General features: G+C 40.8%; 1 protein-coding gene across 3 annotated transcripts in view; it reads left to right on the top strand.

The window, feature by feature from the left end:
- LOC132347661 (beta-adrenergic receptor kinase 2) overlaps positions 1 to 22651 on the top strand; it is a 121268-nt gene that overhangs the window by 72067 nt on the left and 26550 nt on the right. For all 3 annotated transcript variants that reach the window (XM_059894386.1, XM_059894387.1, XM_059894388.1), the window contains 7 exons: positions 726 to 787; positions 5616 to 5667; positions 7493 to 7584; positions 9749 to 9848; positions 16625 to 16703; positions 18424 to 18554; positions 21155 to 21249. In XM_059894386.1, coding sequence (XP_059750369.1) covers positions 726 to 787; positions 5616 to 5667; positions 7493 to 7584; positions 9749 to 9848; positions 16625 to 16703; positions 18424 to 18554; positions 21155 to 21249 — 611 coding nt within the window. The remainder of the gene's footprint in view (positions 1 to 725; positions 788 to 5615; positions 5668 to 7492; positions 7585 to 9748; positions 9849 to 16624; positions 16704 to 18423; positions 18555 to 21154; positions 21250 to 22651) is intronic.

Here is a 22651-nt window from a genome sequence, read left to right as displayed (position 1 = left end):
ATTTGGTAATGTGTAAAGTGGCATGATATTGAAGTAGATTGTTCTCCACAGGGAAAGGGCACTGCACATGTGAGCAAGGAGCCCTTGCCTTAATCCCCGCTTAGCCATGAACTTGCTCAAAGACCTTGGGAATAGCTGATTTAAAAAAAATTTACTCCATGGGTCCCTTGGCTTTTAGTCTTTAAAAGTCAATATTAATGCTGATCATTTATGATAATCATAATTAATAGCAATTATATAATTAATAGTAATTTATAGGATGCACTACATAACTTACAAGGCTCAGTACACAATGAAAACCTGGGGGCCCTTGTTCAGAAATTATTAAGAATTTCAAGATGACAACAGCAGGGCACCAAACCGAGCCCTGGGCTCTTCTGCGGGACTGCATGGGTCACATGCCCATGAAGCTAATTCCAGCCATTTAAGATGTGTCTGTGACTTGCCAGGAGCCGTGCTAGGCAGGAGGGATACAGTGGCACACAGGACAGACCTGTCCTTGCCTTCATGGAACATGCCGTTGAGTGGTGTAGATTACTACAAGTAAATAAGCGTGACCATGAGTCCATTGGTGAAAACTGGACAAGGCTGAGAAGGGCGAGTACAAGGTGCTGTGGGAGCACGTGATTTGGAGCCTCACCTCGTCTGAGTCTCATCCTTTCCTGTTTTTCACTTTATTATGTTCTTATTGATGCACTGTGGAATTTCTTTTCCATCCTTTCCAGCCATACATAGAAGAAATTTGTGAAAGTCTTCGAGGCAGCATTTTTCAAAAATTCATGGAAAGGTATGAAACTTTATGTATAAAATCTTTTTTTTGATAGAGATATATTTGACATGTAACATTATCTTAGTAATATATCAATGTCTTTATACTGATAAGATCTTGTACTGTGTAGGTGTACCTCATTTTACCCAATAAGTGCTGTCCTTAAAATGTGTTAATTTATTCATTCAACAAGCATTTATTGACCATGTGCTATGTGCCAGGCTTTGCATTAGATTGTTTCCTCTGTACTTTATAATTTAGGATTTGTATATATTAACATCCCATTGACCTTTAGTTCTTTAGCTTCCAAATGGTCCAAAATTTAAATAGGCTTAGGAAGCTCACAATTAAAAGTATCTTATTGGAACACCTTTGCTAATGCAAGCACGAGTCTATATCTAATTCGTTTATATGTTGAAATCATATCCTTCAAAGTGAGACAAGCCTTCTCTTGATTCTTTACGTAGTAGAATTTAAGTATCGGCAAATGTCTGTAGTCATATACATCATTAATGTACCCGATAAATATGTCCCCCTGGGTTACTCAAGCTATAGGGTATGTCTGTCGTATAAAATTCTGAAAATTTTCGGTAATGCCTATAAAAGTGTTCACATGCTTCTCAGGCACCCAAGAGTCAATCCTTCAGTATTTTGAGTGTTCCTCTATGATAATGCACCTTTGGAATTGGACTTTCTAACACTGAATCTGCATTCACACTGACTGTACTCTTCTCCATAAACTCGGCTAATTTCTAGACAGTTGTAATGACCGTGCCGCATCGATGGAGCAGCCCGCGGCTGTTCAGTAGTTGCCCTTTAAGAGCAAATACTTCAGTGCAGTTTTTTTTTTTCTCCACATGTTCATAGAACTAAAATAATTAAAATAAAATTTAAAAAGTGCGTCATGATTCTACCAGAGTTCAAGAGATAATTTTATCTTGGAGTAGAGTCAATACTTCAGGAAATGAATCTGCATACAAATGATTACATTTTTCTGAGCAGGAGCAGAGGCTTTGCCAAAAAGCCGTGGAATCAAACTGAGAGGATAGGATGCCAGCTCAGGGGTGAGACTCAACCAAGTCCTGGGCTGTCTCCACTGCTGTTGATTCTAAATCTGACTTTTCCCAAACTCCTGGGTCAACCTTGCTGTTATATGATCCTTGGTGGAGAGGGGAGAAATGGGGATGGTAATTAAAATTGGGGAAGAGGTCTTGTTAACTCCATCGTGTATCCACCAGGTAAACCTGCACAGTCATTTTCTCCCACTGAGTTAACCATTCACTGTGGGGTTTTTTTTTTAGTTTTATTGAAGTATAGTTGATTTACAATGTTAATTTCTGCTGTACAGCAAAGTGATTCAATTATATATAGATACACACACACACACACACACACATTCTTTTTCATATTCTTTTCCATTATGGTTTATCCGAGGCTGTTGAATATAGTTCCCTGTGCTATATAGTAGGACCTTGTTATTTATCAATTCTCTATGTAATAGTTTACATCTGTTAAACCCAGACTCCTAATCCATCCCTCTCCCAACCTCCTCCCCCTAACCATTCACTCTTATCACCACAGGAAATACAAGTGAAGCTGTTTGCATTTTAGGCAGGCATGCACATTGGATTTTCTGAAACTGTTACCATTTTATATAAATGAATTATTTTTAAGGTCAGTTCATTTATATATATATTTTTTGGTTCTTTTTATGTTAATACATTATCAAATTAACAGTAAAAAAATCCATTGTCAGGCCAAGAGTTCAGAGTTTGGGTTTTTTTGTTGTTAATTAATTAATTTATTATTTATTTTTGCCTGCGTTGGGTTTTCGTTGCTGCGCGTGGGCTTTCTCTAATTGCGGTGAGCGGGGGCTACTCTTCATTTCCGTGCACGGGCTTCTCATTGCGGTGGCTTCCCTTTGTTGCGGAGCTCGGGCTCTAGGCGTGCGGGCTTCAGTAGTTGTGGCTCGCGGGCTAGAGCACAGGCTCAGTAGTTGTGGCGCACGGGCTTAGTTGCTCCGCGGCATGTGGGATCTTCCCGGACCAGGGCTCGAACCCGTGTCCCCTGCATTGGCAGGTGGATTCTTAACCACTGCGCCACCAGGGAAGTCCAGAGTTTGGGTTTTGAAAAGCACAGGCGCTCCATAAATAGAACCTTGTAGACTTCAGCATCGTCAGGACTGGCCGTGCTTTCTGAGGGCCTCACGGTTCAGGCGACTTTTCTCGGTGGCCACGCTGCAGTTTGATAGTAGAGAAGTAAAGAGGAAGTCTTCATGTAGAGAACAAACTTATGGTTGCCAAGGGGGAGGCAGGGTGGGGCAGGGGTTGGGCTGGGAGTTTGGGGTTAGCAGATGCAAACTATTATATAGAGAATGGATAAACAACAAGGTCCTACTGTATAGCAGGGAACTAGATAAACCATAATGAATAATGAACTAGATAAACCATAATGAATATATAATGAATGTATATCACATATATCCTGTGATAAACCATAATGAAAAAGAATATATATGTGTATAACTGAATCACTTTGCTGTTCAGAAATTAACACATTGTAAATCAATTATACTTCAATTAAATTAAAAAAAAAAAAAAGAGGACGTCTTCAGCAGTGCTGAGCCTGCCTCTCCACCTTCTCCTGAGGCCCAGCAGGGACACGGGGTTAAGTTCCCTGTGGGGCTGAATCCCGGAGGGAGGCTTTCCCTCTTCTGGATGAGGCTGGTGAGCCTCGCTTCAGCAGTGAACATCAGATTGCTCAGTGATCTAAAGCCCACGTCAGGGGTTAGAGTTAAAAACACTCATTCTGCTCACCCTCGCTGCGCCCCAGTCGTCTTTGTATCTTTCACCCCTGCTCTTCCCTCCGAGGCAGCGGTTAAGTCACCTGCAAGGGCTCTCGCTCTGAAGCCCTGTGCTGCCCAGGCTCTGCCCTATTCTCAGCCCCGGTTCCTCCTCCCCATCCAGAAGTGCCCATTCTAGTGACTAGATATTGCCTAGGAATGGAGCTCAAGGAACCCCGTGGGCACACGACAGCCAGGACACCCAGGAGCCGTCTGTACTTGCTAAAGAAGAACTTGTTATCGTACTTAACGGGCAAAATGTCTGTTCTTATTTTTTGATGGAGTGTGTGTTCTTTTGGCGCAGGGTATGGGTTGGGAGTTGATTCTCCTCGACTCTTCTCTTGGCCAGCAGGGCACTTCTCTCTCCCTGGTTGTTTACCCTCCCCAGCTAGTTTGCAAGTTCATAAAATGTGCCAGATCACACACCCCCACACCCCCACCTCCGTTGCCATCTCTGAACTCCAGAATCCGTGAGAAGGCAGGGTGTGAGCTAGCCTCACACACACCAAGTGATTTCAAAGTCATGGATTTATTCACCCCAGTGTGGTTTCACCTTTTGCACTCACCATGCTTTAAAAAAAACTCTTTGAAATAACTCTCAGAAACTCAAAATTTATTTTACCAACCTCATAGAGATGTTAGGAGGATCAGTGAAACACTCTTTAAAAGTCATTTCAGAGTCATTGAAAAAAGATGCTATGTAATTACAAGAGTGCTTCTGCTTTTAATTCTTAATTTGATTATTAGCCTCAGAAATATTTTTAAAAGATCCTTAGAAGGCATATTAGATGAAACCCCCAGGGACCTGGGATATTTGGATGCCTTAAGGCATCGTATTACAGTGCTGATAATACCTGTAACTTGCACTTCATAGAACTCCCTCTCTTCCTGCCTTTCTCTCTCCCTCCCTTTCTTCCTTTTTTAATTCATTCATTCCTTCATAGAACCCTGAATACCATTCCTATGTAAGGAATCAGCCAGGGGCTAGATGAAGTCCAACAATCACCAAAAATGTTCTTTGCTTTTAAGGAGTATTCAATCCAGAATGCATTTCTTCTGAAAAAAAATTTAAAAGCAGACATTTTATAGATATGTTGCTCATTAATAAAAAATAATCCCAATAATGCCTTTATTAATGGGGTAGATATATTTCTTACTTCATGGATGAAAAAATCACTTCTCCAGCAGTTGAGTAAACTGGGAGCTTATCAGTGCAGTATGACTTACTCCATCTTCCGATTCTCTTCTGAGGGTTTCTCTCCTGCACTGTTCGCATCTTTGTGAGGCAGACATTGGTTTGGGTTCAAATCCGGCTCCACCCATTCTCTCTCCGTGTGGCCTTGGGCAAGGTCAGGTCTTCTTGGCTGTAAGCTGGGCATCATCACGGTACCTGATCATGGAGTTGTTGAAGGCGTAGATGAACAGGGCCTGGAGCATGATAAGCACTATTTAGGTATTATATTTGCTACCCCTCTAATTATTTGTAAACAGCAGTTTTTTTGTCATTGAGAGCTGCACTGTCCAGTATGGTAGCCACTAACCACGTGTAGCTGTGGAACTCTTGAAATATGATTAGTCTGAATTAAGATGGGCAAATACCCACCAGATTTCAAAGACTTAATACAAAAGCAAGAATGTAGACTATCTCATTAAAATTGTATATTGATTTGATTTAATTTTATGTTGAAATGATAATTTTTTGATACATTGGTTTAAATAAAATATATTATTAAAATTAAATTACATACGCAGCTTCTGTTACCCGTCTCTTGGACAGTGCTGACTCAGATAAAGATATCACCACAGCATAATGACAATTAAAGGAGAAACACAGAGTCTTCAATTTGAATCATAAAATAAAGCCTTAAATACCAGGTGAATCCTTTGTGAAAAAATGTTTATGAAAACTTACTCCATTTGAGAAGCAACACCAGCAGTACAATTCTAGTTTCTCAGTTAACTTGATATTTAACTTTTCAGTAATTCCTTAACATTCTTTTTCAGTGACAAGTTCACTAGATTTTGTCAGTGGAAAAACGTGGAATTAAATATCCATGTGAGTATCATCTTTGCCTTTCTTTTTTTAAATAAAAACTTCCTCTGGCTCAACTTCGTGAGAAAATATTTTATTCGGCAGCATACTCCCAAGGGTGACGCACTTTCCAAACAGATGTCGTGCTTATGGCTTTATGCGTGAAAACTCCATCCTCCTATACCCAATTGTAAACACTTTGAATTTTAATTCTCTTTTCTCATATTCATGTAACAATGTGTTTATTTATTTAAGAATGGTTATTTTAAGCGGTAATTGACCTTTTAACAGAAGTAGTTGTAAAAATACAAGTCTTCTACATAATGTAATTCCCGTATGCCCGTGCCTTATGCCATCTTGGTAAAGTTCCTTTTTTTCTTATTCTTAGGTGCAATGATGTAATAAATATGATGACATCTTTTACTAGACCACGGTTTCATCTTTTTTATTATTTTGAGAATGATAAAAGCAGTCCTCAAAGACAGGCTACTTTCTGACATTAACCCCTTAGCATTGTATCTTCTTTTAGCTCTTCACTGTCAGTAATTCTAGGGCATGTTCTTTACTTCGCTTTTAGAGTGTACGTTTCTCTTCCACTTTCCTTCATGCTCTCCCTTCACATAGGTTTGCAATTGAGAAAAAGAAATAACTGGATTTTTTTTTTTTCAGTTTTTTACTTGAGCAGTGCTATTGGAAGAAGTGGGGTTTTTTTCTTCTTCTTCTTCTTTTTAACCTCCTCTCTCCACCCCATTTCCTGGCAGGATTGAGAAGCAAGAGGAAGTGACACATTTTTAAAACTAATCCCTTATTGGGACTTCCCTGGCGGTCCAGTGGTTAGGACTCCATGCTTCCACTGCAGGGGGCACGGGTCCGATCCCTGCTCTGTCGCTGTGGCATGCCGCAGCACGGCCAAAAAAAATTCCCTCATATCTGCTGTGGAGCTTCCTTGTGCTTGTGTTGCTTTAGCAGACATGGTATCCTCATGTCTTCACGTCCTCATGTCCTCTGAGCACCAAACATGAAGCTAGTGGGCCAGATGCCCCTCCCTGGCTGCAGACATGATATTTGAAGGGTTGTCTGGGGAAACCCTTCAAGCATCTGACCCTTCATTTGCCGGGATACATAAACTAGTAGGCATTTGCTGTTATCTGATGGCCTCTTACCACGAACATAGGACTATCTATCTGCCTTTGTACCGTCTAATGCCATGAAAACTGCTTAGGAAGCAGGGCATTGCTGGGATGATATTGACAAGGTGCTTATGAATAAAGCCTCTTCATAGAGTTACTCACACTTGGTCTGGTTTCATGCTCACATGCCCAGCATGAGTCCTCTCTACTCACTGACGTTATTGATAAAACATCCACACGGCCAGCATCTGTTGGGCTTTCTGATCATATGGCCCACAGTTAGGAAAACATAGATGCCCTTGATGTGGACCTATTTTTCTACCATGACGTTCCTGGCCTTGCTGAACTGTTCCCAAACTTTAGGCTTCAGAGTAGCTGATGTTGCTTTGTGTTTTGAGTGGAAATTTCACACTCACTTGTCTTCAAAGCGTACATCTTCTAATATAAGATTTATGAGATCAGAAAACCAATCTAACTCGGCTACAACTGCGTCATCTTCCCATTTGCCTCCGTGGTGTGCCTTCTGTGCAGTTTGCATAGAAGGTGGTTCTAGAATGTCCTGCCATCTTGTGCTTCTCACCTCTCAGTTTGAGGGACCAGTCATGGAAAGAGCAGGTGTATCTGAATCGCTATTTTAATAACTGTATATGTTTTACATGAAAACAACAGCATAATTTTTATGCAGTTTTACGTTTCCATGTCCCATTTTGAATTTACAGTTGACCATGAATGATTTCAGCGTACATAGGATTATCGGACGAGGAGGATTCGGTGAAGTATATGGTTGCAGGAAAGCAGACACTGGAAAAATGTAAGCTTTCTAGGCTCGTATATTTTGCTGGGAATTCTAAGAGAATTTTATGCTCGCATCAAAAGAAAACCCCTATGTAGATTTATGGAAGCCCGTGATCTCACTCCTGCAGTAATTTACCTCAGAAGGAAATAGGCTGTATTTTGTAAAGCATAGCAAACGAGATGATCTGGAACTTCTACCTCTTAGGGCTAAATGGGAAGGTAACCAGAAACTGTGTATCGGGAGCCTGCAGTGGTTCAGGCCGTGGGTGAAGAGCCAGGAATCCAGAGGTGGCCAAGAAGGGGTGTTATGTACGGCCTCCCAGTCCGATCAGACTGCAGAGAATTCTCTGCTTTGCAGGGGAGAGACATTCTCTTCTGATCCCCCTGTGATTTAGCATGTGCAGTTTGGGGTGATAGAAAACATACCTTCCAGTTCTGTGCTGCACGGTGGGCTTTTTGATCCTAATATGCACTTTACTTGTCGTTCGTTACCTTTCACTAAACTTTAGTTTTACTTCATCATAACTGCTTGTCGAGGTGTTGAGGATGCCCAGTCTGACACGTGTTGTTGTTAGAAGTAAATAATATCAATTTGTCTCTTCATACACATTTACGATTTCACCCGACTCTTGGAAACCGCCAGGGCGTGGTAAATAGTCTTCTATTTTATAGGTTAAGGGTAGACGCTTCTCAGGAGTCACACAGCTAGGAAGTGGCCAAGCTCAGCTCCCATGAATCCTCGAGCACGTCATTTGCAGCCTCCAGGCTGCCAGTGACAGTGACCTGCCACCTGCCCTTCGGGGGGGTGCCCTCAGCTTGCTTACTCTGAGGGGCTCAAGACCTGTGGGTGCCACCTTCTCTGTGGTCTGCAATCCGAAGGTCTTATTAAACATCGTCACAGCAGGGTGGTGATAGAAGTAGTATGAGGCATTTTGAAAATTCTTTATCATAAAAAATAAATATTTCAAGAACGCGTCACTTCATGTGTTCTCAATATTTGATCCCATAATTAAGCCAATCAGTGTCTCGCAAATGGATTTGTCATATAGAACTCCTGGAAGAGTGGATAAAAATATCAAATTTGAACATCTGTCTCTGTCTTGCTGTAACTCATAACATTATAAGTTATAAGTAAGTTAGGAATAAGTGGATTTTGTGTGTCCTACCACAGCCAGGCAACTGGTATACTTGGGTATCGTGATGTAGTATATCAGTGGGAATTTACAGTCATGCATGCAGAACTCTCAAGCCCCCAAAACCCTTGTAAAAATTTCCTTTCAGCTTTCCCTTGTCCTGCTGAAAAAGCATCTGCTTTCTTTAACCTGTGATTACAGAGTGTGCTGAGTGACATGTCTGTATTTCCTTAATGTGAGTTTGTTCCAAATCTTCAAAAATCTTAAGCTGTAAAAGGTTTCTTCTCAACTAACTTTAATATAACTTGAATATAAAAATCTTACTGATTCTTTTTATTATTTGAAATATGATAACTTAAGTATAGATTTAAAACAAATCAATAAAGTGCCATTTTAGAACACGGGGTTTTGGACACATGCTTTCCCTTCCCATTTGGTCAGTCATCAACATTTTAGAGTCTTGCACTCTACGCGCTTATTAAATCTTGACCAGTGCTGAATTCACAATTCCTAAATGCTAAATATGACATGTACAGCACCTCCACAAAACACACACAGACACACACACACACACACACACACACACACACACACACACACACAGTGGTACTAGGCAGTGGCAATACATACAAAATTTATTTCCCTGAATTTTATATCCGTCTACTTCATGCTCTTATTTAACTGAAACATCAATTCATATAATAATAGAAATATCTTGATTATTGCTTGATTTTTTTAAAATAGCCTTTTTATTTTACAGTTATTTTAGGTTTACAGAAAAAGTGCAGAAATAGTACAGGGAGTTCCCACGTACCCCATACCCAGTACCCTCATCTTAGTGTGGGACACTCGTCACAATGAACGAACAAATATGTTATTATTGACTGAAGTCTCCACTTGATTCAGATTTCCTTAGTTTCTTAGAAGTATTTGCTTCTTTAAAACACTTCCCACATCTTTAGAAACTTCCCCCAGTATGATGCGTATCGTTTAATCCGTTTAGATGTATTCTCAGTGCAGAGTTTTCAATAATATTTATGTTTCTAGGTATGCGATGAAATGCTTGGATAAGAAGAGGATCAAGATGAAACAAGGAGAAACCTTAGCCTTAAATGAAAGGATCATGTTGTCCCTGGTGAGCACAGGAGTAAGTATTCAATTTTGAACACTGTTGGGGTTTTTTGTTTTGTTTTGTTTTTTTGTTTTGTTTTTTTTTGGTTTTTGTATCAGGACAATTTATTTAAAATACAGGCATTATTTTTTTCTGGTGAATTATGCGGCTAGCCAGTTCTTGGGGGGATTAGAATTTATAGCAGGGAGCAGCAGCACTAAGTTAGTGTAAATAATAATTCAGATATTACCTCTGTCTAATTTGGGAATTAGGAACGTACTAGCCACCATTGCTGTGCACACTGACAACTTGTCCCTTTAGTGAGTATTTATGACTTCCTTCTTTGTGGAATATAGTTGCAGAGATGGCAGAAAATAATCATATCAATGACAAAAAAAAAAAATCACTTGAGTATAGTTAAGAATTGGCTGTGTGACTGAGAAGGACTAACCCAGAGAAGAAAAAGTAAGAGAAACATAGCTCCTGTCCCTCACAAACTGATAGAGAGGAAGTGACTTGGCTTAGTCAAACCCCAGTTGTCCCTTCGGGGTGCTCCCCAGTCCGTGTTTCATTTGGAGGGAACCTTATCTTTTCAGCACTTGCTACTGTTACCTGCTGTGGACGCTGGCCTTTTCCATTTCCAGCACTACGTTTCTGCCTGTTGGATGTTTTATTTGTATGTCAGGCTGTCATTTTTAGCTCGGCACGTGTAAAAGCAAGCTTTTACACTGTGTCATCTTGACTTGCAAAGCAGTGTCCCGTTCTGATTTCTTTTCCTTTAATAGTATCACCCAGGATCAAAACCTCGGCTTTTATTTACCTGTACAGATGTATATAAAGACACCCAGAAAAACCCACCATCCCAGGAACCTGGGCAGTGCCCGTGTGTCCTGGCAAGTGAGACATGGGGCCCTGGGGGAGGCGGGATGGTGCTTCCAACTATCATAGCTGTGTTCTAAATAAGGTCATCTTCATACAAAGGTTTTGAAAAACTCAGATCTTAATGGTGACTCAAAGAATTCCTTTCAGCTAGTAAGCAAGAAACCTGAGACCCAGAGACATCATTTCTTTGCCCAAAGTCCCCAGACTCCCTGGACAGGCCCAGTGTTCTTTTCTCATCCCTTTGTAGGCTCCATGTTTTATTGTTTGTCACCTGTATTCATTGTGTTGGGGTTTATATTATTCTAGCATTAGTTTTAAGTGGTTCTGGAAAGTCTATTTGCTATCGAAGCCAATGAATATCATAATTTAACTCAACTATAACAGATGCAAATGCCATTGCTATAAATAGTAATGTCTAACTGTGTGCCTCTACCTGCCAACGTATGGACATTAAGCATTTCAAATAAGAGTTACCCTGTGTGCATGACCAAGATTTTAACTGATTGGAATGGAATCTGAGTAGCCTGCACACTGTATTGGAATCAATGTGAATAGCATTGGCTTCTAGTATCTATTGAAATGTCTGTGTCTTCATTTCAGACATGGATGTGTGTTTACTGCAGACTTTAAGTGCTTTATTAAAATATTAATTTTTAATGAGTTATCTCAAAGCCTTGGATATTTATTCACAGGAAAGCCTATGGAAAAAAATTTTGGGTGTTGGAAAAATATACGTACAATTTTAATTTTCATGTAGCATTTTTGTTTTATTCAGGTGAGGGAGAGTGGTTAAGTAGTTGTAGAGTTCCTCACTGGTCTACCCATAAGGGAATAAATAAAAAATTGGGGTTATATTGGGCTACTGCTTTGAGCTAATTTAAAAGACTTGTTTATATTTTTTATTCAAATATCAAAACTGTTTAGCATTTTAAACATGTATAAGTACATAATTTAAAGAATTGTAGTAAAGAATTGAAAGAATTGTAATAAAGTTATTTGGAATTGTTTTTGCTAATGAAAGGCCACGGTTTATAGGATTTAAGTAATCTTTAGTTTAAAATTGCCTCCTTAGGTGATGCTTTAGATCGGCCTGTATCAATATGATTTCCTAAGATGTTGGCATGAAAATGAGCCAGAGTCACCCATCAGAGTTTTCTATTTACTAGAAGGTTGTTTTTCTCTTTCAGTCTCAAATTGAGGATTCCTACTTCTCATCCCCCAAAGAGATAGTAGGAAGTACTGTTCGCAGTTTTATTCTGTAACTTTTGGATAGTAAAAAGGGAATCAAGGACATGTATGTCCATGACTGGGAGGAGCCGTCAGCACCTTCATTAATTAAGTCAGTTGTTGTTCGTGAGAAGCATTGCTCATTCATTCCTTGATCCGTACTTGAGACCTAGATTGTGCCGGGCCCTCCACTACGAGACGGGGGTCCTGAAACCCTAGTTTGGTCCTTGTTCTTATAGAGCTGCATAGAGTGAGAGCAGCTGGTGTTTATTCAGACAGTCTCACAAATGCGTTGATCATTGGAACACGTGGCAAGAGGTAGGAAAGACAGGTCCACGGTGCTCGGAAGGCATTTAGCAGGGCGGAGGTATTGTCCACAAACGCTCCTCTGAAGTCAGAGGAGGTGCCGGGGCACATGTGGGTCCTGAGCACGAAAGTTCTGGGGACTCACAGAAGGTCGGCAGAGGTGGGGTCAGAAGTGATAGGGTAGGACCACAAGATGAAGTTGTAGGGGAGAGAGGCAAACAGAGGCCAGACCAGACCAGAAAGAGCTTTCTGGGCCAGTACTGAGGTTTTTAAAAATCTTAAGAGCCGTTAGAAACAAAGTGTTTGAAGTAGGAAGATAACATGATAAGCCTTGCAAGTCTGAAAAGGTTCCTCTGACTGCAGTGTAGAGAAATGTTCTGAAGGATTACTTTACGGTCTATTTTATCATAGTTTTAAGTTCCTGCAAAATGCAGGCTATTTTGCTCAGTAGGTAGGAAATCAAAGAAGACAGTTCCTTGCTGAAGAGCTTTAAGTATCCACCTGTAAACACCCCCTAGTTCTTATTTACCTTGAATTTGTAATCAAGGCAGAACATCTTAACCATAATTATCTTTGAAACCGTACCAACACCATCATTAAACCGCTGCCTGTTTGTCCACTTGGGTCAGTATTCAGTTCTTTGTGTCTCGGACCCCACCTGAGACTCAAGATGGCATCTGCTCAGGGCCTGAGAGATGAGGGATCGTGGTCAGCAAATTCTGTAGAAGTAACCAAGTCAAATCCCTTTAGTGGAGCTTTTATTTCATGTTGCTATGGAAACTTTGCCTTCGTAAGTAGGGTAACATAGGACAGCTCTGCCAAGAGTCCAGGGTCAGAGAGCTGGGGATTGAATCTTTTGGCTGGCTACGAAATTTCTTTGTGACCTCAGGCAAGACATTTCCCTTTTAGGGGGTGGGGAGTTTAGTTTCCTTGTCTTTAAAATAAAGAAATCGGACCACGTGATTTTTTTTTTTTCTTTCTTAGGAGCCCTTTCTACTCCGGTGGCCTATGATTCTAAATCTCCAATTCATGTCCCATCTTAATAACGTAGTATCTTAACTATACTTTGACCTTTTGCAATTTTCTCAGGGCCGTCATTAGAATGATCATACACCATCATGTTCAGAAATACCCCCTTTCCAGGCTCTATTTGTCCTCTGGGTGAAGTGAGTGGAGTTGCTCTCTCAAGCTGGGAAAGACCCAGGCTTTACTAAGTTCCTGGTCCACCCACTTCTCTGCTCTAGAGATGAATTGTTCATCAGATCAGGAACCAAGAGTATGTGGGGAACCCCATTAAGGAAGAAGCATGATATTTGGAGCAGAATGAGCCATCGCCAGCAGACTGTGGAAAGGTGTGGTGAAACACTGGTGGGATTGCAAGTAGGAGGGTACCCGCCCACCGAGAACCACGTGGCTTTTAACAGATTAAAGGGTAACACCCTTATTTTACCTATTTAATGCAAAATAAATCTTAACATTAGTAAACACTAACACCTCTCAACAGACCTCTAAGGAAAACTAGGTAACCACAAAATGAATTTTTTTTTTTTTTAATTTTTATTTATTTATTTATTTATCTGTGGCTGTGTTGGGGCTTCGTTTCTGTGCGAGGGCTTTCTCTAGTTGCGGCGAGTGGGGGCCACTCTTCATCGCGGTGCGCAGGCCTCTCACTGTCGCGGCCTCTCTTGTTGCGGAGCACAGGCTCCAGACGCGCGGGCTCAGTAGTTGTGGCTCATGGGCCTAGTTGCTCCGCGGCATGTGGGATCTTCCCAAACCAGGGCTCGAACCCGTGTCCCCTGCATTGGCAGGCAGATTCTCAACCACCGCGCCACCAGGGAAGCCCCACAAAATGAATTTTATAATTCATTCTGGAGTAACTTCTCCTCCAGAAGCTTTGTGGAAATTGAGTTCAAGTTCATGAATCTTGAGCACATAGGAATGTGTTAACACAAATTTATCTGTATGCCCTTAATCGACAGGTGTGAACAATGTGACTTCTGTTTCAGATTATTCTGTTGAAATTTGAATATTTTCTGTGGAATTTAATAATTCTTTGCTTCTGTTAAGAAAGTGGATATAGATATTTCATGCCATTTTTTATTTGAATCAGTTGAGTGGCAGGTGTACACTGTATGTTTATCTCAGTGGACCTAGTTCTAGATCTAGTGGGGCACTGATGGATTTTCACCAGGGAACACATGTGTGTATCCAGCACCCACGTCAAGAGATAAAAAGTTACCGGTGTTCCAGAAGTCTCCCTGTGTCCCTTCCAGCCACTGACCCCACGCGCAAGCTAACTACTACCCAGATGTCTAAAACCATAATTTAGCTTTGCCCGTGTTGAAACTTTATATAAATGTACTCTTTTTGTGTCTGGCTTCTCTCACTCAGTGTTGCTTGCGAGATGCATCTGAGTCGTTGCTCTTAGCAACAGCGCCTTCTGTAGCTAAATAGCAGGGGTCACCAGGCTATGTGTGTGGCCCAGGGACCAAATCTGGCTTGTGTTCACAGCCCGTGAACTAAGAATGGTTTTTTCCTTTTTAAAGCATTGTAAAGAAAAGAAACAAAGAAGAATATGTGATAGAGACTGGATGAGGCCTGCAAAGCTTAAAATATTTACTGTCTAGCCCTTTGCAGAAAAAGTTTGGTGGCCCCTGTTCTATAGTAGTCCATCATATAAATGTGCCACAATTCGTGTATCCATCCTCCTGTTGGTAGACATTGGGGTTATTTCCTGGTTTGGGCTATTTTGAATAGTGCCATGAGGACCATTCTCATGTCCTTGGTGCACATGAGTATAGATTCTCGTGCACATGAGTACAGATTGCTGTTAGGTAAATACCCCGGGGTAGAATTGCTGGCTCATAGCTTTGCAGGTGGTGATCAGCTTTAGCACTGAACATCTTGTGAAAGTGGTAGTACCATTCCGCCCTCCCAGCGCCATAGTGGAAGTTCCATTAACTCCATACCTTTGCAACACTTGGCATTGTCAGTCTTTTTAATGTTAGCCATTCTCATCGGTTTTAGTGATGATACATTGTGATTTTCAATTTGCATTTCTTAGGGAAAACTGAGGCCTAGCATCTGTTTATAGGCTTGCGGGCCGTTTGATACTCCCTTGTGTGACGTGCTTACATTATTATTATTGTTGTTGTTGTTGCTCTTTTGCCATTTTTCTACTGGGTTGTTTGCTTTTTCTTTATTGATTGTTGAGAGTTCTTTATATATTCAAGATATATATGGATTGCAAATATCTTCTGCCATTCTGTGACTCACCTTTTTATTCTCTTAATGGTGTCTTATGAAGAACAGAAGTTCTTACTTTTATTTTAGTCCAGCTTATCAATATTTTTATTGTTAGTGCTTTTTGTGGCCTGTTTAAGAAATCTTTACTTCACCCTAAGATCCTGAAGTTGTTCTCTTTGGTTTTCTTCTAGAAGCTTTATTGTTTTACCTTGAGATCTGTATCCACCTGGGGTTGACGTTAGTGTGTGGTGTGAGGTAGGGGTGAACGTCCACAGCTGATTGTACAGATAGCCTGTTGCTCCGGCACCACTGATTGAAAAGGCCATGCTTTACCCCCACCCTGCTGGGTCACTTTATTACAAATCAAATGAGCATTTACATGTGGGTCTACTTCAGGATTCTGTTCTGTTCTACTGGTCGATTTGTCTGTCCTTGGGCTAGTTCCATACCGAGTTACTGTTGCTTTACCATAAGTTTTGATATCTAGCACTATGAGTTTTCCAGCTTTATTTTTCTTCAAGTGTATCTGAACTTTTCTTGGCCATTTCCATTTCCATATAGATTTTGGGATCAGTTTGTCAATTTTCATTTTAATTAAGAGTGCATGGAATCTAGAGATTAATCTGGGGGGAAATTGACATCTTTACAATTGAGTTTTTCTGTCCTCGGCTCTGGTACATTTTTCCACTTTCAAAAGCTAATTTAATTCCATTTTTATTCTCAGTGTTTCAAAACAGTAATACAGATAACATTTCCCCCCATGGTATGGTTCTTCCAACCTCAGAATCAGAGATTGAAATGGATACTTGACTAGCCAGAACCGAAATGTAGACCAACAGAAAGACTAGCAAGGCAGTAATATTTTTCTGTAGAATCTGAGTCTTTTGAAGATGTAGATAGAGGAGTCATGATTGAATCAGAGTGACAGAGCACCTTTGAGTTCATCTCTAATTAGCAGTGTTGTGTCTCTGTGCATTTTTCCACAGAACCAGACCCACTTTCCTGGGTCTGTTAAAGTTGCCAGGTAGGTGTCTGTGTTTCATGCACGGGGCAGTGGCATGGATAAAAAAAAATGTGTAGATGCTGTTTGGCAGTAGATGCACTTTCCAGGGCAGCTTTTGCTTTTCTTATATATATATTTTTCACTCTAGGATTGTCCTTTCATTGTCTGTATGACCTACGCCTTCCATACGCCAGATAAACTCTGCTTCATCTTGGATCTGATGAACGGTAAGCAAGACTTGGGAAGTCTGAATACACTGCAAGACTTTGCCATGATGTTGTTTGTTTGTGTTTTCATGATGTTTTATCTTAGCTTGCATTGCTTCAGACAGACTGGCCATTTGGGTCTTTCAGGTAACTAAATTCCTCCTGAAGTTTAAGGAAACCTTTTATTCTTCAATTTTCAGTTAAACTTCATTTAAAAATGTTGACTGCCGTTTCCCTGTGGCTCTCCCAGTCTCTCCCCAGGAAGTTGCATTTTCTAGAAAAGATTTTCATAAAATAGTTAAAATACAGTAAAACTTGATTTTCTGGAATGCAACTGGCCTGGATGTTTAGTTTGCTTGTTCCTGGCCCTCAACTTTTAGGAATGAAATGCCTCCTAAAGATACATAGGCTGAAGATAGAAATGTATTTAAAAACCAACTTTGAAGGAGTAACTTTGGACCAGGACAGATTTTAGCCCAGTCTTCTATGCCTTTAGCCCAGTTCCACTGTACATTGATCTTTTAAACTGTGACTGATGACCCAGAGAATGATGAAAGAGTTTTAGCTAGAAAAGTAGTTTTTTAATACTAGAAAGTGACATGATATATACTCAAAGCATTTTTAGTAACGAGAGCTGAAATTAAGAGGCGTACAGTTCAACAAATCAAATACCTTTTTTGAAATTCACTTGAAGTTTTATTACATTTTGAGTATTTGATGTAAAATCGGACCTACCCAACAGCATGAAGGAATTTCACACACATTATAATGAGGAGACACAGCCAGACACAGCGGCATGTACCCTGTGTGAGTCTATTTATGTGACAGTTAGAACTGGCAAAACTAATCTATGGGGGGAGAGGTTACAATAGAGTCTGATTGGCTTTAATTAGGGGCTGTGAGCTGATATACTGCCTGGGGTGGGCATGGGAAGCCTTCAGCAATGTTGGAAATCTTCTACACCTTGATCTGGTAGTGGTTATACAGGAATATGTGTGTGTGAACAGGAAGATACTTATAAAATCAAGGGCAATAAAGTTGGACACACATGAACGTTCGTAGATCAATTGAGGCTCTTCTTTTATAGTTTATAAGAACATTCCCTTACCCTGTTTGTGGCCTTCTGTGTCTCTGTAACTTGAGGCCATGTGACGATTTACCTTTTCCAACATTTTATTGTGAAAACTTCAAACATATGGCAAAATTGAAAGAATTTTACTGGGGACACCCGAATACACACCACCTGGGTTTTACCAGTTAAAATTTTACTGTATTTGCTTTCTCATATATCTATCAATATGATCAATGTGTTTGTTTTGTTTCCTTACTATTTATTGTCCACAGAATGAGTTGCTAAGCCACCTACTGGATCATTACATGGGTTGATTCAGTTATTAGACAGAACTCAAGTAATCAAAGCAGATTAGCTAACCCTCCCTCCCCCTTGATGGTACATCTGGGAACTGTGATACCTGTCAGAGAATGGTGGCTTTGTTTCATATCGTCCTGGCTATTGTCACATCTAAGTTTTCTCAATGTTTTAGTTTTCTCTAGAATTTTTAAAGCATTTGGTCAAATTACAGAAATCAATGATACATACATATATAGAGAGAGAGAGAGAGCGACAAAGCAGAAGCATAGTTTACCTTTTTCGACTGTATCATAACTATGCAGGATGACAGTGATTTTTGTTCCCTTTAAACTGATGCATTGAATTTAAATTCCGCGTCTCTGATTCCAGGGGGTGATTTGCACTATCACCTTTCACAGCACGGGGTGTTTTCTGAGAAGGAGATGCGGTTTTACGCCACAGAAGTCATCCTGGGGCTGGAACACATGCACAATCGGTTTGTCGTTTACAGAGATTTGAAGGTAAGGCCATTGGACAGACTCCTTCCGTTTATCGGACCTGTGCAATAGGTGTTGTATTGCAGTTGTGGTCTTCCAGGTGTTGCCACCTCTTTCATGGTATCCTGTCATTTTCCTCGTCTCAGCCCCGATAAAGGCATCACCTTTGTGATGTTGGTCTCCTCCAGACTCTGAACTCTGTTCTAAGGACTCCATCCTACTTGTCCCTATTACCTCCGTGTCTGGTGCAGCACATATGCCAACTCAAAAACTTTAATTGGTTAATTAGTGAAAAGCAGGGTAGGGGTGTTTTGTCATCACCCATTTTACAATTGATTGTAATTCCATTAATGTTCACTAAGCAACTGATTTGGCCCTGGCTTGGTGTGAGACCAGGAGGTGTACAAAGGTGAACTAGCAGGGAACATATATGTCTTACGGGAAGTATCTACTTGTGAACTAACACGTAGAAGGGCTGAGTCATAACTCATTTGAGGCAAGCCTGATCCGATCAGGGCAGAGTGGCTGACAGCCTGGAGAATTTCCCCCGAAGGGCACTCTCTGAGGCTCAGATTGTTTGGAATTTGCCTTAAAAAATCACTAACGGATTTTCAGGGCTTCCCTGGTGGTGCAGTGGTTGAGAATCTGCCTGCCAATGCAGGGGACATGGGTTCGAGCCCTGGTCTGGGAAGATCCCACATGCCGCGGAGCAACTAGGCCCGTGAGCCACAATTACTGAGCCTGCGCATCTGGAGCCTGTGCTCAGCAACAAGAGAGGCCGTGAGAATGAGAGGCACCACAATGAAGAGTGGCCCCCACTTGCCGCAACTAGAGGAAGCCCTCGCACAGAAACGAAGATCCAACACAGCCATAAATAAATAAATAAATAAACCCAAAGTTTAAAAAAAAAAGAAATACTAGAGTTGAACTATACGAAATGGCTGTTTTTGTAAGAAAATGATTAAACATCAGCAATTTCAAATTGTTCAACCTATTATTGTTAAAAAAAAAAAATCACTAACGGATTTTCAGATCTCTGAACTACATAGCCCCAGTCTTCCATGCTTGGACTTCTTCACTGTGGTTCTGTTTAAAATCTTACTAGACTTGAAAAAAAGGAAATAAGTGCGTTCTGAGTTTTTCCATTCCAGACCATGATGCTTGGTCCCAGGTTCTGCATTAAGGAGGGAGTTGGGAGTTTGCTTGGTACATCCGCGGTGATATTCATCTAGCCAGCCACATGAAGATGGGGGAGGAGATAAACGGGACCTTGACAAACTATAGAAATGATCACGCAGATATATAAAGGTGTAAATAATGGTGAGAAGAAAAATGATAGCCGTGGCAACTTCCCAAGGAGGTTGGGAGGAGAGTGGGTTTGCCTCCTCTCTGCTTCCTTTTTAACCTGAACCCAGGTTAACCAGCTAAAATGTACAGATGATGTTCCTTTGCTCATGTGTTGTGATTAGCTTTTAAAGGTTACCTCCTAAGAATCTAAAATGGTGTATTTTAGTGTTGAGCATATTATGTTTTTCACAAGGGACTTTGTAACTTTTAAAGCCTCCTGCAAGGTTAAAGAATTACTCCCTTAGCCTTCATATGAACATAAAGAAGAAAAAAAGTATTTTCATCACATTAGAAATAATTAGACACTGGTTGGCACATGACATTTTATTTCCTCATGGTGAGTTTTGCAGAAGAATAAAATACACGCCGAAGGCCCATGAAGCGCCATTGTAATACATTTTAATTTAAATCTATAACTGGTTTCTAATCATCTTGATGCAGTATTTTTGTCTTCTAAGCTATTTAGTAGACAATGGTATTATCTAATTTCTATTCAGACTTAATTCTAGTCATTCATGATTATTCATGCTTCAGGTTTATAATGGCATGCCATTATTTTTATTTCAAGCAAAACAATAGCTGATCTCCAGCAGAAAAATATCAAGATGACTGTAATTGAATGTATATTAGGGAGAGGAGCTTTGTTTTCCATGATTATGCTGACTAAATCTAATCTTAATGGATACATTTCATCAGAGTTGTGGTCAAAATCATATTTGGTCATTTGGTAGGGCCCTCTGTTGATTCTGTACTAATAAACAGAAATGACATTTATCGGGATTAATGTGGCACCGTGGAATATTTTGATTTCTTTGGTCACTATTTGTATATTTTTACAAGGTTCCTTTCTGTGCTGTGCTTCGTGGCTTCATTCTCTGAAGTCCTAGTAGTTACAGAGGCCAAGGAGCCTGTGGACTCACCCCCTTTGTGGAGAGACTCACCGTTCTGGCTGGATTGCACTTCTTGCTGTGAAAAAGAAATACTTTAACTCCGATGGACTGTAGTTGTAACCCTCCCGTGTTACCTGCCCTGTGTTCCATCATCAAATAAGTAGAATCCTTCCCATCTGTCATTACCACTTTCCTGCTGAAAGTAACATGAAACATGTCATTGTTGGTATCATGCCCCACTTGGATGTGATGATATGATTAATGCTAGGATTCATGTGTAGGAATGAACTGTAATAAAATAATGAGATATCAAGCGCCAGTAGTTTTAGAAGTTAGCCCCTGGGACATCTTGGGGACTCTTGAAGATCACCTTCTCTTTCATTTTAGCCCGCAAATATCCTCTTGGATGAACACGGACACATTAGGATATCAGACCTTGGTCTTGCCTGCGATTTTTCCAAAAAGAAGCCGCACGCGAGTGTGTGAGTAGTATAGCACCTCTGTCACTGTCGTTTCCTAACTCAACTCGCCTATTCACTCAGACCCCGACGTGGTCATTTGTTCCCCCATTTTTTTCTTGCCAATAGCGATTTTCAGCATGTGGCAGTGCCGGGTCAGGGGAAGGTCCCGTATCCCAGGCTGTGGGAGAGGAGATAAGGGTGGTGGTGTGCTCGCTCTCACCATTTGGAGGAACACGCAGGGACCCACAGTGTAGCTGCCCGGGGGCAGGGTGGTCTAAGGGAAAGATAGGGGCCTCAGCAGCAGACCCAAATCCGTGCTGGCTGTGTGACCCTGAGGCAGTCAGCTCACCTGCTTGACCCTCACTCAGTCTCTTTATCTATAGGGTGGAGGTAGTAGTAGACCCCTGAAAGCTTATATGCCAAAGAAGGTGCACAGGCAATTGCATAGAACTTTCCAAGGAAGGCCAGAGGTCAGGTTTCTCTCTCCATCTACTTTTTCCTTCTTTTTCAAAACAGTTTGGTTTTTTTTTTTGCTAAAAAGAAATTAGAGTTCTTTTTTTAATTTAAAAAATCATCTCCTTGCAGTTCAAGCTTTTAATGCAGGTCATATTGTTAGATCTGAATATTACATCCGTCCTCTAAACAACCATGCAGAGGAAGCTTCCTGACGCCCTGGCCGTTGGCCAGCACCTGTCCCCTCTCAGGGGACCCTAAGCTGCTTCCAGCAGTGGCCGTGCTTGTTCTGCAAGTGTTGACACTGGCCCAAGGACTTCCCTGAACCTGAGATTGTTAAAATGACAACAGGAGTATGAGGTAGCTGCCCCGGGGCTCAGCAGAAGCAGAACGGAATACGTACTGGTTTTTATTCCTATTTCTTTAGTATCAGTTTATCTGGGTGGAAGATGTGGACATATGTACAGTTTGTGGAAAAACAGGTGACTTTTGCTTGATTTTCCTTTTTCAGTATATCAATCTTAGCAATGAAGCTCTTAAAATTCCATTTTATTGTGCATCATTGCTGTGTTGAATGATCTTGAAGTAACTCCCAGGAGTCTTATTTCATGCATCCGTGCAGAAAATAAACTATAAATCCTTTTGTTTTTTTTTTTTGTGGGACTAGAAATAAAGTGGTTCTAAAACTGCAGTACTTTATGAGGGGCTGCGTTAAATCAGAATTGCCATTTAAAGCTCTGATCAGATGTTAATAGCGATTAGCACCATTTCTGTAAATATGTTTCTCTCTTCCTACAGAATCTGGGATATGGTGATAAAAGCCTTAGCATTTTGCCAGCACTTGACAATTATGAGGCCGGAACCTGGGGTTGTATAAGCCTCTCCCAGGGAGTTCATCAGACAGTTTTAAGAGTCATTTGAATTTTTAATGCCACGGCTATTTGGTATGCTAATTTCTTCAATTTAGTAT

Source organism: Balaenoptera ricei, chromosome 14 (assembly GCF_028023285.1).
Source record: "Balaenoptera ricei isolate mBalRic1 chromosome 14, mBalRic1.hap2, whole genome shotgun sequence".
NCBI lineage: Eukaryota > Metazoa > Chordata > Mammalia > Artiodactyla > Balaenopteridae > Balaenoptera > Balaenoptera ricei.
This window is presented reverse-complemented; position numbering and strand designations above follow the sequence as displayed.